The 15,134-nt window shown below is 53.3% G+C and overlaps 1 protein-coding gene across 1 annotated transcript in view; it reads right to left on the bottom strand.

Annotated features, from left to right (window-relative positions):
• The window catches only part of LOC116948553 (uncharacterized), a 41,731-nt gene extending 29,956 nt beyond the window's left edge, over positions 1-11,775 (bottom strand). Inside the window, exons 1-2 of the mRNA XM_032965317.2 lie at positions 9,931-11,775; positions 4,771-4,879 (exon numbers count right to left, since the gene is read on the bottom strand). Of these exons, the coding sequence (XP_032821208.2) occupies positions 4,771-4,879; positions 9,931-11,357 (1,536 nt within the window). The 5' untranslated portion in view covers positions 11,358-11,775. The remainder of the gene's footprint in view (positions 1-4,770; positions 4,880-9,930) is intronic.
• Positions 11,776-15,134: the final 3,359 nt, after the last annotated feature.

Below are 15,134 nucleotides of genomic sequence, written 5' to 3'. Positions count from 1 at the left end.
ATTAGCTTGTGACTGGTCACAGAAATGGCTATGTTAAAGTCAAAGCATACACATCCACAGAGGCACCCCTTGACAAAGGAATTAGCATAGAATTGAGCATTGAAATAGCTGAGTGATTAGCTTGTGACTGGTCGCAGAAATGGCTATGTTAAAGTCAAAGCATACACATTCACAGAGGCACCTAGTACAAATCAAACAGGAGAATTTAGCATTGAAATAACTGTTTGATTTGTACTAGGTGCCTCTGTGAATGTGTATGCTTTGACTTTAACATAGCCATTTCTGTGACCAGTCACAAGCTAATCACTCAGCTATTTCAATGCTAAATTCTATGCTAATTCCTTTGTCAAGGGGTGCCTCTGTGGATGTGTATGCTTTGACTTTAACATAGCCATTTCTGTGACCAGTTACAAGCTAATCACTCAGCTATTTCAATGCTAAATTCTATGATAATTCCTTTGTCAAGGCGCTCTGTTTCTTCTCACACAGCTTAAAGGTCGCGGTCTGAGCTTGGCTGTGTTCGCTCCAGCGCTGTCCTCCAGACAGTCTCGTCCCTTCACCTGATGAAGGCCGCTTGTGTTGTGGCCGAAACGTCGTGCGAATTTTATTGCGTTATTTTATTTTATCAATTTATTATTTTATTCTCATTCTACGTGACTTTACCGAAAGAACCAAAGAAGATGAATCCTTGCAGTCACGAAAGCTTTAAATCGAACAGTACTTAATACTTTACCAAATAAAACAAAAGAGTAAGAGTCTCGCTTCTCGGAGGAGCTCACTGATGGGACTGTGTCCAGATTCTTCAAGGATATGTCAGCTCCTCACACAATCCAACTCAGGATGAATCACAAATGTTTCTTAAGAGGGCTTCACATTTCACAAACATAGAGAAGGGAGATCATGTAACCGAGAAAACCCATAAGCTTTGCATGGAGCGACAGGCCATGGAGCTTCTACACAGCATTACGCACCTGATGAAAATATAATGCTGCGCAACTGATTCGAAGTGAGACCTTGACCGCACCCAGACATCGATCAGCCTTCCATTGTATATATACCAGATGGAAATTCCACCGAGAACATCCATGGAAAGCTTCTCGAACTAAGTGGTCAAATATACACCACACCTACACACACACCTCACCTACACACACCACACACACCTCACCTACACACACCACACACCTCACCTACACACACACCTCACCTACACACACACCTCACCTACACACACCACACACATCTCACCTACACACACCACACACACCTCACCTACACACAAACCTCACATACACGCACCACACCTACACACACCACACACACCTCACCTACACACACCACACACACCTCACCTACACACACACCTCACCTACACACACCACACCTACACACACCTCACCTACACACACCACACCTACACACACCACACCTACACACACCACACACACCTCATCTACACACACCACACACACCTTATACACCTCACCTACACACACCACACACATCTCACCTACACACACCACACACACCTCACACACATACACCACACACACCTCACCTACACACACCACACGCACCTCACTTACACACACCACACACACCTCACCTACACACACCACACACACCTCATCTACACACACCACACACACCTCACCTACACACACCACACACACCTCACCTACATACACCACACACACCTAATCTACACACACCACACACACCTCATCTACACACACCACACACACCTCACCTACACACACCACATACACCACACACACCTCATACACCTCACCTACACACACCACACACACCTCACACACACACACCACACACACCTCACCTACACACACCTCACACACCTCACCTACACACACCACACACACCTGACCGACACACACCTCGCCAACACACCTTGCACCCGACCTACACACACCACACCTACACACACCACGCCGTCACACACACGCCTACACGAACCTCACCTACACACACCACACGCAACCCCAGCATAAATCTCACCTATACACCCCGCACATACACACACCACACGTATACACACCACCCCTACACACACCTCACCTGCACACACCTCACCTACACACACCACACACACACCACACACACCTCACCTACACACACCACACACACACCTCACACACACCACATACACCACACACCTACCTACACACACCACACACACCACATACACCACACACACACCTCGCCTACACACCTCGCCTACACACACCACACGCACGCCCAGCATACAGCTCACCTACACCCCGCAAATACACACCCCCACACAACACACACCACACACACCACACACACCACACAAAACAAAGATCCCCCATACAGCCTTTAACACACTACTAGGGAAAGTGCCGTTAGCGAGGTCGGCACGGTAGACGAAGGGATGGGTGGTCAACACCATGCCCGATCGCCTTTATCTCTCTAGTAGTAGCGATTTTACACACTGCACCAGGTAATCATTTGCGGCTGAGTAGACCTAGGGGAGGCCCAGGACTGGTTCAGATAATCACCACTAGCGTTATACATCCGGGGGAATCGAACTCGGGTTCCCAAGTTTGTAGCGCAGTGTAATAACCACTACCCTACCACGCCCCCAACACCACACATACCACACATCCACGACACACCTCTCCCCCAGTACAGCCTCGGCTGATGTGCTGCGAACTGCCACCCCTATCACTCGTCCACCTAGTGGCAGAGTCACTGCGCTCCAGCCCGGTGCAGGAGGTCACACACAGAACTGTGATGTGATGCGCATCACATCCAGAACTCTGAACCCGACACCAATCCCCTGGCTCGCTGCTCTGGCACACATTTTGCCACCGAGTATCTGCCAATGGCAACCACCTTGCCATCATCAACCAATAGCTCAAACAATGTTTCTCACTACCTCCGAATCAAGTCTAGATCCCCCTTCTTGGTTTGTGTTGTCACCATTCTATAATCTCACCCAGATCCGGAAGAACGCGGCCAACAGAGTTAATCAACGCGGACGTCCAGAAAAAACACCTCATTCTAGACCCAGACATAATTGCACCTTTTGGCTTTGATATTCCTTCGCCTGTTCCAATAATGCTGGTAGGGCCCTCCTGGTTACACCAGCCCACAGGGGATTATTGTGTCCGTCCGTCGTGCATCCAAAAATTGGAGGGGTGGGTGGAGAGGGGAGGGTGGGGAGGGGCTGGGTGGGGAGGGTGGGGAGGGGCTGGGTATAAAACTCAACGTTTAACCTACTCACGCCGGTTTGTGCCCGCCCTCACAGTCGGGCATATTTGCGGAATACACCACGTGGTGGCGCTGTTGACCCTGGACATTGACCGAGCAACCCAACGTTCCTACCAGCTCCCTTCGCAGGAATGTGTTACATCGGTAGAACCATCAACCTCACCAGAATATCATTGAAGGGCCGATGCGCATAAATGGAAACTTAAAGACACAAACCACTGTGGCCATGCAACCCGAACTATGGACCACATCGTAAACTACTGTAGCCTGTGCGCTCCTTTAACAGAGGAGGAGGAACAGCACCACTACACAAGCTCTCTCCTAAAACCCTCACGTCGTGGTCAGCAGAACCTGACATTGGCGTTGAGCTCCTGAAGCACATTGCTGCCATACTTAACACAGAAATTTAGCCTTGGTCTATCAACGCTCTACGGACTCTTACGAAGTTTAACTAATTTCCTGTGTAACGTAGATACAGCACTGGAGGAGCGGGGTAACACGGGACAGCCACGGCACCTGAGGGCAAGGGGCAGGTGGAAGCAGCTCAGCATAGCAGGTGCAGTCGAGACGACGCAGGGGAGGGATGACGGCATCCAACAACACGAGGAGAGTCGGGGTAGGCTGGCCAGAGGAGGAACTGGTGGCAGTTGGCATGGCAATAGGCCGTGATTGACGGGATGGAGAGGGAGGCCCTGGATAGTCCAGGGGGTGTATGACCCAAGGGGCCAATGTGTATGAAGATATAGGGGGCGGATAACGGGTGAAGACAAAAGGCAGAGGCTAGGGTAAGAGCATAAAAGCCGGAGGGACCGGCAGGGAGCGGTCCCTGGGGAGCAGTGTGAAGCAGAGGGGGCAGGACCAGGGCAGTGAGGAGAAAGTGCCGGGTTGGAGGAGGTTGGCGTGACTGACGGGATGGGCGAGTCGGAGAGAGAGGGAGAGAGCAGGAGATCCAGTGGCCGGGTGAGTGGGTGATTTTGGAGAGAGCGAGTGGTCTATGGGCCGCTTGGACAACGTGCAGAGTTCTGAGCAGTGTGGACAAGGGGTAATATTATGAGAGTTACGCATCAACACGGTAGCAACATACATTGGATTATTTTGCTGACGTTATCGTTTGTGGAGTTCTGATGAACCCACCCAATGTTGAAAGAGAAGATTGTGAGTCGTCCCCGTACGTCGCAGTCATACTTACACCGACCATCCAAACACAGACGCTAGTTCCCAGACCATCATCCGAGTTAAACCCAAACCCAGACAAGTGCCCCACCGGACACCCACCCCCATTTCCATGTCTCTGTGTTTCGTGCCCCTGCGTCTCTGTGGCTCACGTCCCAGTGTCTTTTTGTCTCGTTTTTCCGTGTCCCCGTGTCTCCATGTCCCTGTGTATCATGCCACCGTATCCCGTGTTCTTGTGGCTCACGTCCCCAGGTCTCCGTGCCTCCATGTGTCTCTGTGTCTCATGTCCCCGTGTCCCCGTTTCTAATGAACCCAGACAACTGACACCTCCCCACGCACCTGTGTGGAGTTGGCCGGGCAGGAGTGCGTCCCTGAGAACCACCCGCCGTGGGAGGCGCACTGATCCACATCCACGGCCTGCAGGTCCAGGTCCAGGCGGATCCCACCCCTGGGAGCCAGAGACACAGGGCACGAAGACGTGGCGACGTGGAGACATGGGGACACGCGACACGGGGACATGGGGACACAAGATAAACCCAGGATGGCTCTTAGGCAGGCCAGCCTGAATGTTTTTAACCGGCGTAGATGTTCCATTGGGGGGGGGGGGCACATTTCGCACGCATAAAGAAGGGAGGGCTTGACTATGGCTGAGAAGACCCGTTAGCTTCGTGTGGGCAGACCAGGTCCCTTCCACACAGCGTTACGCAGCCGATGAAAAGATAATGCTGCTCGACTGATTCAGAGTTAAACCTCTGCTGCCCCACCAGTTGGGAGTTGTGGGAGTGGAGTGTCCGATGGTACAAATTACCCAGGCAGGTGTTTAGTTTTAGTGGGGTTGATGGTAAGGCCCCACCTCTTAGTAGCATGCACCAGGTTAATCAGCAGTGCCTCCAACTCCTTCTCTGAGTGAGCAACAATCACCAGATCATCAGCATATATAACATGGTCGACACAATACGGAACCATCCCTTGACTGTACCCAGGCATCAATAAGTCACCCAATGTATCTGTACCAGAAAAATATTCCTCCGGTACAGCAATGGAATGCTTCTCGAACTATGTGGTCAAAAAATATGGTCAATATTGCAGGCGCCAGAGGACATCCCTGTCACAACCCAAAGCGAACAAGGAATTACTCTGACTCTCGGCCACGTAGCTTTACCCGGGCCTGCCCACCATCATGAAGGTCCTTATTGATTGTGAGCAGAGAATCATGGACTCTGAAGCAAGAAAAACAGCCCAGAGCCCAGACCTATTGATGGTATCATAGGGATTGACCAGATCAATAAAGCGGAGATGTAAGTTCTACTGGAATTCCCTACACCTCTGCTGCAGAAGGCGGACAGAGAATATGGCATCTGTGCAGTACCGCCCTGGCCTGAAGCCACATTGGGGCTCCATAAGCCTCTCATCAGTGTGCGATGTTGAATAATCCTTGCCATGATCTTTCCCATCACACTATCTGCACACAAAAGCCACCCGCCTTCATCAGTTCACTTAGGAGGTCATATCTGCCCGGCGCTTTTCCTGGTCTCAGACTCTGGATCGCCTTCCTTACTTCCTCAACAGATGGCACCTCAGCCAGCCACTCATAGGAGTTGACCATTTCTAATATTTGAGGCACTGCAGCCTCAGCAGGGTCGTCCCCACTTTGCCCAATTATGTTTTATGCGCTGAGGGATTTCCCCTCCACCAAGACCTCACAGATATGCTCTGCACAGAGACACACAGGCACACAGAGACATGAGAGACAAAGAACCCTATACAGACTTTTGGAGCAAGTGCTGTTGGCGAGTAACTACGACGATTAGCGAGTTCCTACAGGCACATGAAGAGGCAAAGATCCCCAGTGAAACCTCCAGGGGCTGTTGGGGGCAAGTTGTGTTAGCAAGCACTCGAGGAAGTGTGTGCCGCGTGATCCTGTCTCTGTCATGCGTGGTGGTCCCATCCTCCGGTTAAACACGGAACGTTGGGCCAAGGGTGTCAAACACATGCCAACGTTGGGCCAACGTTGGTCCAAGGGTGCCAAACACATGCCAACGTTGGGCCAACGTTGGTCCAAAGGTGCCAACCACAAGCCAACGTTAGGCCAACGTTGGTCCAAAGGTGCCAACCACATGCCAACGTTGGGCCAACGTTGGTCCAAAGGTGCCAACCACATGCTAACGTTGGACCAACGTTGGTCCAAGGGTGCCAACCACATACCAACGTTGGGCCAACGTTGGTCCAAGGGTGCCAACCACATGCTAACGTTGGGCCAACGTTTCACGTTCACTGAGTGGGTGTTTGGGGACTGCCATTGGTGATTCGCCAATCATCATTGCCCTGTTACGTCCACTGCTATCGCGCTCTCAGTGTTGATCATGGCTTCGTCTCTCTCTTCTCTGTTGTGTTCACTGACTTCTCAATGTTTTCCAAATGTTCGTACAAAGTTCTGTGCATTGTAGCTTGCGTTTAGCATTTGTAACGTTTTGACCTCTCTCTTCCTTTTGGATGGACAAACGCAGAGATGGAGGGAGGTAGAGACACAGGGATAAAGGATGAAGAGAGACACAGCGAGTGAGGAATTGTAAAGAACGAGACAGAGGATTGAGAGTGATAGAGAGACAGAGAGGATGGAGAGAGACATAAAGAGATAGACACAGAGAGACGATGAATAAAGGCACAAAGATGGAGGGGTTGGAGAGACTGAGTATAGAGAGCGACACACAGAGGATAGAGAGATATAGACAGAATGGAGGAGATACAGACATAGAGAGAGAATCGAAAAGAGACGCACAGAGAGAGGATGGAGAGAGACGCAGAGAAACAGGGGTGGAGAAACAGAGGACAGTAGAGAGAGACGGAGAGATAGCGACGCATAGAAAAAGGATGAACATACAGAGAGAGAGAGTGACACACAGAGACATAGATAGAGAGAGATACATAGATGATCATGGAGAGAAATAAATGATGATGGAAGGACAGGGAGAGGATGGAGAAAGAGGGGGTAGAGAGAGATACAGACGCAGAGGGGATGGAGAGAGACAGACGCGGAGTGGAGTTGGGACGCTGTGCACGTGCGCATGATGCACGGAGCTGAATTCGGCGCTGTGGATGATGCTGCTGATGATGCTATTGCTGATGCTACTGACAATTATATTGCTGCTCGTTATACTGCTGATGATGATACTGTTGCTGGTCTAGCTGCTGCTGCTGATTTATGCTCATTGAGCTGCTCATGATGATAATGTTGCGGTTACTGATGATGATGATGAATATGCTGCTGCTGTTGCCATGCTGCTGATGAAGTGCAGCGTGGATGGCGGGGATGATGACGATGATGATGAAGCGCACTGTGACTATGACGATGGAGCACCCAGTGATGATGATGGACGATGCTGAATTTTGGCCGTGAGCGCGCGTTATTTTTGGAAACAATTCCTCATTAGAAAAGGGGAGGGGGTGAGGGGCGGGGTGAGGGGCTTTAGGATCAGCGCTCAGGGTGTGGAGGTTGGGAGATTAGAGTGTGATGGGGGGGTGAGAAGGAAGAGTGTGAAGGTGTGAGGGGAGAGTGTTAGGGTGTGAGGGGAGGGTGTTTTGGTGTGAGGGTGTGAGGGGAGGGTGTGAGGGGAGGGTGAGAAGGGAGAGTGTGAAGGTGTGAGGAGAGAGTGTTAGGGTGGGGTGAGAAGGGAGAGTGTGAGGGTGTGAGGGGAGACTGTGAGGGTGTGAGGGGAGGGTGTTTTGGTGTGAGGGTGTGAGGGGAGGGTGTGAGGGTGTGAGGGTGTGAGAGTGGGAGGGTGTGAGAGTGTGAGGGTGTGAGGGTGTGAGGGGAGACTGTGAGGGTGTGAGGGGAGGGTGTTTTGGTGTGAGGGTGTGAGGGGAGGGTGTGAGGGTGTGAGGGGAGAGTGTGAGGGTGTGAGGGTGTGAGGGGAGGGTGTGAGGGTGTGAGGGTGTGAGAGTGGGAGGGTGTGAGAGTGTGAGGGTGTGAGGGGAGAGTGTGAGGGGAGGGTGTGAGGGTGTGAGGGTGTGAGGGTGTGAGGGGAGAGTGTGAGGGGAGGGTGTGAGAGTGTGAGGGTGTGAGGGTATGAGAGTGTGAGGGTGTGAGGGGAGAGTGTGAGGGGAGGGTGTGAGGGTGTGAGGGTGTGAGGGTGTGAGGGGAGAGTGTGAGGGGAGGGTGTGAGGGTGTGAGGGTGTTACGGTGTGAGGGGAGGTTGTGAGGGTGTGAGGGTGTGAGGGGAGGGTGTGAGGGTGTGAGGGGAGTGTGAGGGTGTGAGTGGAGGGTGTGAGGGTGAGAAGGGAGAGTGTGAGGGTGTGAGGGAGTTAGGGGAGTGTGTGAGGCTGTGAGTAACGGTTTAAAGGGAGGGTGTGATGGAGGGGGCGAGGCTGTGTGAGACGAGGGCTGTGTGAAGTGGTGTGTGAAGGTGATGAGGGTGATTCTGACGTCTAGCAATGTCGATGTCTCTCTCTGAATCTCACCGTGGCGCTGTCCCACCACACAACCAGATTTGGCTTTTTAACGTCCATTTCACAGCGAGCGTCTTGATGCAATGTCAATTATTTAACGATAACCCTCCACCACCCGACATAGGCGAATCAAGGTGTCACGTTATTTGTTTTTTTATGTTTCAGCAAACCAAAGGAATGTTTAAACAGCAAGCAATATGTTGACTATTTAATGCTGACCTTTTGAACATTCCTCATCATCCAGTTTCAACTGGGGCCTCTTTGCCCCACCTGAACACTTAGCTCAGTCGGGTGGTGGAGGGCTATAGTTAAGCAATTGACGTGATATCTACAGGACGATCTAACCCGCAAAAAAAATAATCAGAATCAGAATATTCACTCATATTGGAGGGATCCGATGAGCTATAAATCTCTTTTTCACAGATGTGAAGTATTTATGCATTACTAATCACTGGCCCATCTATCATCAAGACCCTCATCATGAAAATCACCATCAGCATCTCGTCGTCGTCATCATCATCATCACCAACCACGTGACCTGTCGTTGATCGTGAATCCGCGTGCCCCGCTCAGGGTCCCGCTCACCCACGCCTCACCTCCCCTCAACCCCCCCGTCTCACCTCACATTTCTCACCTCGTCGTGCCTCATCTTTGCCTAGCGCGTCACAACTGACCTCTTCCCTCCTTGAAGCGTCGCCTCAAATCGCTTCACCCCGACCTTCACCTCGTCTTATGTCACCAGACCTTGAATCTCACGCCCTTGACAGGGAGTCGAACCGATAGTTTAAAATTGGGTACGGTTTCAGTTTAACTCAGAGGTCGGTAAAACCAAAGTAACAAGAAGGGCCATTGTATTTAGAATTCGGTGAACATTTAAAACTCAATGCCTCCCGAGCCGCGCGCGAATACGAGAAAGGGTCCTGGATAGATGAATAATTAACGCCCTTAAAGCGACCTCCGACGACCCCCAATAAATAAACGTTTAAGTTCGAGGTTCTTCGGTTGGGTTGCTTTGAGCGCGCGGCGGGGCGGCCCGAAGCCACGGCCACTCACTTGAACTCGGGCGTGAGCTCGGGCGTGAGGCCGTAGAAGGCGGCGGTGACCGTGAGCAGCCACGCGGGCCGCAGGCGCCCCGCGTCGCAAGCCAGGTAAGGCGGCGACCAGCGCAGGTGTCCGCGCTCCGCCAGGAACGCGTGGCCCGTCTTCCACCGCGGCGTGCGCAGCGACCTCACGTCGTTGGCGAGGGCGCGCATGCGGAGCGGGGGCGCCACGGGTAGCGGAGCCGCGCGCAGCTCGCGGAGCCACCTCCACTCCTCCTCGCCCTCCTCCACGGCTCCCCACAGCCGCGCCCCAGCAGCAGCAGCAGTGGCGCTTCCAGCAATTCCAGCACCAGAATCATCATCGGCAGCAGCAGCATCAGCAGCAGCAGCAGCGCCGCTACCGTCATCGGCACTGGCACCACCGCCATCATCGCCATCGCCCGCAGCGCCACCGCCCGCGAGATCCTCGAGAGCGATCGAGTGGCCGCTGCGTGACGCGCGCAGGTACAGGCTGGGGCCCCCGGGCGCGCCCGGGGGGGCCTCGTCCACGCCCGGCGCGGGGCCCCCCGGGTGCAGCGCGAGGGCGGCGCGAAGCGCGCGCGCGTCCCCCGCGCGCCGCAGCAGCAGGGAGCGCGCGAGCGCGTGGTACCACTCGGCCTCGTCGCGCGCGCTCGCCTCGCGCAGGTCACTCGCCTGCAGCGCCAGGTTGAGGAGGTTCACGGCGCCCAGCAGAGACCACGCGGGCCCGCGCAGCGCCTCGTGCAGCCGCGACGCCGGGTCCCCTTCCCCGGGGTCCCCTTCCCCAGGGTCCCCCTCCCCGGGATCCCCCTCTCCGGCGCCGGCGGTGCCGGCGGCGGTGGGACCCCCCGTCGCTCCTCTCTCGTAACCGTCCGCCTCGGCGGTGCCGCTCGTCTTGTTTTCCTCCATCTCCTTCTCCACGCCGCTGTCGACTCCCGACGCGGAGGGGTAGTCTCTCCACCGCGGAAGGTCGCGCAGCTGGTAGGGCCCCGCGCAGGGAGGGGAGGGCATCGCCGCGGAGAGGGCCGCGGGGTCGCCGCTGAGCAGAAACCTCCGCGCCAGAGCCTCCACCGTGAGCGGCACGCGGCGGCGACTCGCGTTACAGCGCGGGTCCTCCTCCTCCCACGGCCGCTCCGCGCCGTCACCACCTCCGCGTCCCACGCTCCACGCCCGGCCGCCCCCCGAGGTGATGCGGGCCGCCGGGTGTCGTCTCACGCCGCCGCCGGTGCCGGCGGTGCCGGGGCCCGCGGCGTGAGAGGCCCCCCGTGAGCTCCGCGTGGCGTGACCCGCGGCGGGACCGGGCAGCAGCAGGGCACAGCAGAGCGCGGCGCAGAGACAGAGCGCGCAGAGACGCCAGCCTCCGGCGGCAGCAGCGGCAGCGGTGCCGGTGGCGGCGGCAGCAGCAGCCACCATCATCACCATCAGCGCGACGCGGCGCCACGGAGAGAGGGAGCGAGGAACGGTGGTGTCGAGGCGAGAAATGGGAGAGAGGGGCGGGAGGAGAGAGAGCGGGGTGTAGACGGGGAGAGAGAGAGGGGAGGGAGAGGCGGCAGAGAGAGAGCGGATGAGAGTGAGATGCCGTACTGTATTGAGAGAGAGAGTGCGAGAGGCCGAGGCAGGAGTAAGAAAAATTGGAGAAATGAGAGGGAGAATGGGAGGAGAGGGGGTGGGGGGAGACGTGGGTGGCGAGGGCAAGAGGAGATAGAGAGAGAGGAAGGGGTGTAGCGATGGAGTGAGAGGGAGGGGGTGGGATGCTGGAGTGATACAGGGCTGCGCGTGCGTGTGGATGTGTGATTGCGTGTGGCTTCGTGAGTGAATGTGTGTGGGTTCGTGAGTGATTGCGTGTGGCTTCGTGAGTGAATGTGTGTGGGTTCGTGAGTGAATGTGTGTGGGTTCGTGAGTGAATGTGTGTGTGGGTTCGTGAGTGAATGTGTGTGGGTTCGTGAGTGAATGTGTGTGTGTGGGTTCCTGAGTGAATGTGTGTGGGTTCGTGAGTGAATTTGTGTGTGTGGGTTCGTGAGTGAATGTGTGTGGGTTCGTGAGTGAATGTGTGTGTGTGGGTTCGTGAGTGAATGTGTGTGGGTTCGTGAGTGAATGTGTGTGTGTGGGTTCGTGAGTGAATGCGTGTGTGTGGGTTCGTGAGTGAATGTGTGGGTTAGTGTGAGCGCGTCTCTTGATGTGCGTGATAATGTGTGAATGTGCGCGTGAGAGAGTCTGTGCGTGTATGATAAATGATGGCGATAGGGATGGCGCTGCAAGTGATTTCACGGCACTAATCCGCGCTTTGCAAGGGATGGCAGTTCCATCCCTTGCAGCAGCAGCACTCGTCGCTGCAGCAGCAATGCACCAATAACAACAATACGAAGACTTGTTACGCGCACAATTTGGCAGACGGACTTAAGGGGCGAGATGTTTACTACCTCGCCTGGTATGCAGGAGTTTGAATTCTCTCTCCCCCTGGGTCGCTTGGATTTGTCTCCAGGTCCTCCCTTTTCCCCCTCCACATATAGAATCAGCATCACGTCTTTAGAGTATTTGGATGCTATAAATTGCCACTTGACGATAAGCCACGAGTTGAGCGATCATTTGTGATAGCCAGGTCGCTCTGAAAAAGAGCTACATAGCTCAGTGGGGCCTTACCTGGTCAAATAGAACCTAGTTGAGTTTAGGTTCGGACGCGACTCGGAGGCGCGGAGCTCCGATCAGTCATGCACAGCCTCCGGCGGAACTGGTGCGCTGTCGTCCCTCGGTGCTTCCTGGAGTTGGAAGGTGACGATGACTCGATCTCGAAGAGGGATGGCATTCCAGGTGGCATGGGCGGCCTGGAGAACACCGACGATCAGCAGTGATGGCCTGTGATTTGGAATGGAAGAGGAAGATCGAGGGACGCGTTGCTCAGGACGCAGCGGCTTTCGAGGGAGGGGAGTAAATGTGAATACCACCGCCAGGCGTTGGCCGGAAGACCCGATTGTCGAACATCGTGCCGAGTCTCTCCTCATTGCCCAGCCTGATGTGCAGTAGACGTGGAGGATGAGCCCCCTACTTTCTCTCAACCAATTGGAACACCTCCATCAGCCAGGGTTTCTGGGCGGGGGGGGGGGGGTCTAGATTGAGTACCCAGTGCATTCCTAAATTTCACTCATTACCCCTGGCAAGGGGGAGGGGGTGGTGATGCCAACCCCAGCTACACACAAGCAGACAATGATCTCCACAAAAACGTCTATCCACATGACGTTACACGTATCCTTTACACATCCTATCAGCTACACGGCCTTCTGGGGGCACACCATTTCCGCAGAATTGGTTGAACGCTAACAAAGTCTAGACCGGTTTTGACCAGATAACTTTTTTCCAGAGTTTTCTGAACCCAAACGGGGTGTATATAAACACTCATCATTAATGGGCTGAAAGCACCTTAAAATAATTAAAACAATCCAGTACCCTCCCATGTGGCTTCTTGGATAAACATGAAAAATCATATTATTATCATGTCAATTCTGAGTGTGTGTTTGGGTGTGTAGCAGAATGTGTGTATGAATATGGCTATATGTAGGAGACTGTGTATGAATGTGCCTGTGTGTAGGAGACTATATATGAATGTTGCTTTTTGGAGGAGACTGTGGATATGAATCTGGCTGTGTATGGAAGACTGAATATGAATGCGGTTGTGTGTCAGAGACTGTGTGTGTGTGTGGCTGTGTGCATGAGACTATATATGTGAATGTGGCTTTGTGTAGGAGACTGTATGAATGTGACTGTGTGTATGACTTTGGCTGTGTGCAGGAGACTGTGTGTCACCAGAGACCGTGCGCTTCAATGCACATATCGATAGGCGGCAAGAGCAGCGTCTTATGGAGCGGTGGAGTGGGAGGGGAGTAAGGGGGAGGAAGGTGAGGTGGAGGAGGTGGAAGTGAGGGGGGATTGTACTCTCCACAAGTAAATCAGCACATACGTGAATAGCGTTCTGTGTGTGTGGAGCCTGAAAATGAGAACTATCTAAAAGGCGACATTTGAGGCAATGGCCGCTCTTCATAGCACACAATACATATGTAGTGCTGATAAATGGAGACACACACTACGTGGTTTCGCGACCAAAATTATTCATAATAACAATTAACTGATTTCTAATCTATTATATAATTACAATAACCCCCCCTCCGCCACCTCTGATTTCTGCACATGATTGGGTATAGTGATTGGGTTCAGTTATTAAATAATACACATTACAACTAGTTACTAATCTACAACTGATTACTAATCATAGCAATTAACTGATTACTAATCTATTATATAATTACAATACCCCCCCTCTCTGATCTCTGCATCTGATTGTGTTAAATGATGACGTCACTCTGCTGCTCTATTTAAGACCAGGAGCAGATGGAAGGCTTCACTATTCTGGCAAATTGCCCGATGATGCTGGATGTAATTACCAGCGAAACGGCGTTCTCAAGAATTGTAAATGTTGTGGATTCACTCTTCAACACACCGATGGGCTAAAGTAGTGAACCATTTGTCTTTTGTCATCGTGACACTTTTTTTTACTGATTGGCCGTGTCGGGTGGTGGAGGGTTACGTCACATTTATAAATAACGCGAACACACTACGTGGTTGGGGGCAACCCGTTTATTAACACTTCCTTAAATTGGGACTTTTACGAAACTGGTTCTATAATCGGTGTAGACGTATCTAACCCCCTATACACGAGGCTATTGAAGATCCACCGAACGTTACCCACTAAATGGACCCTCGATCATCTTCGCGCTTCCCTTTTATCCTGTTCAGCGCTCTATCCCCTAGTGGCGGATATACCGTCGCTACACATACACGTTATTGAAAGGCGATGTTAATGACTAAGGTCATCTTCTTTGCATCATTTGTGCGCGTGCACGCACTCACACCCCGTGCACGCGCACGCGGATTCAGCTGTGCCCGCGGACGGCAGACAGCGCGTAGTGCGCGCTGTTCCTTCTGCATGCCTCACTGCGCTTGAGCGGGAGTGAGAATCGCGATCGCCATCATCACCACCGCTTGTTTACCCAGAAGAGCCTCGCCGAGTCTCAAAAGTCTTACTCGGGAGGGTGCTGACCAGTTTGGCGCAGTATGGGGCGAGTAGTTTTGAGGTTATTTTTAGCACTTGGGATGTGGTTTTGGGCCAATACCGGTTACATGTGTAGTGAGTTCACTGAGTCGCGGACG

This window comes from Petromyzon marinus, chromosome 34 (assembly GCF_048934315.1).
Source record: "Petromyzon marinus isolate PM22_M1 ecotype Great Lakes invasive population chromosome 34, UKy_Petmar_22M1.pri1.0, whole genome shotgun sequence".
In the NCBI taxonomy this organism is placed as follows: Eukaryota; Metazoa; Chordata; class Hyperoartia; order Petromyzontiformes; family Petromyzontidae; genus Petromyzon; species Petromyzon marinus.
The sequence above is the reverse complement of the archived record's forward strand: the minus strand, read 5'-3'. Positions and strand labels throughout refer to the sequence as shown.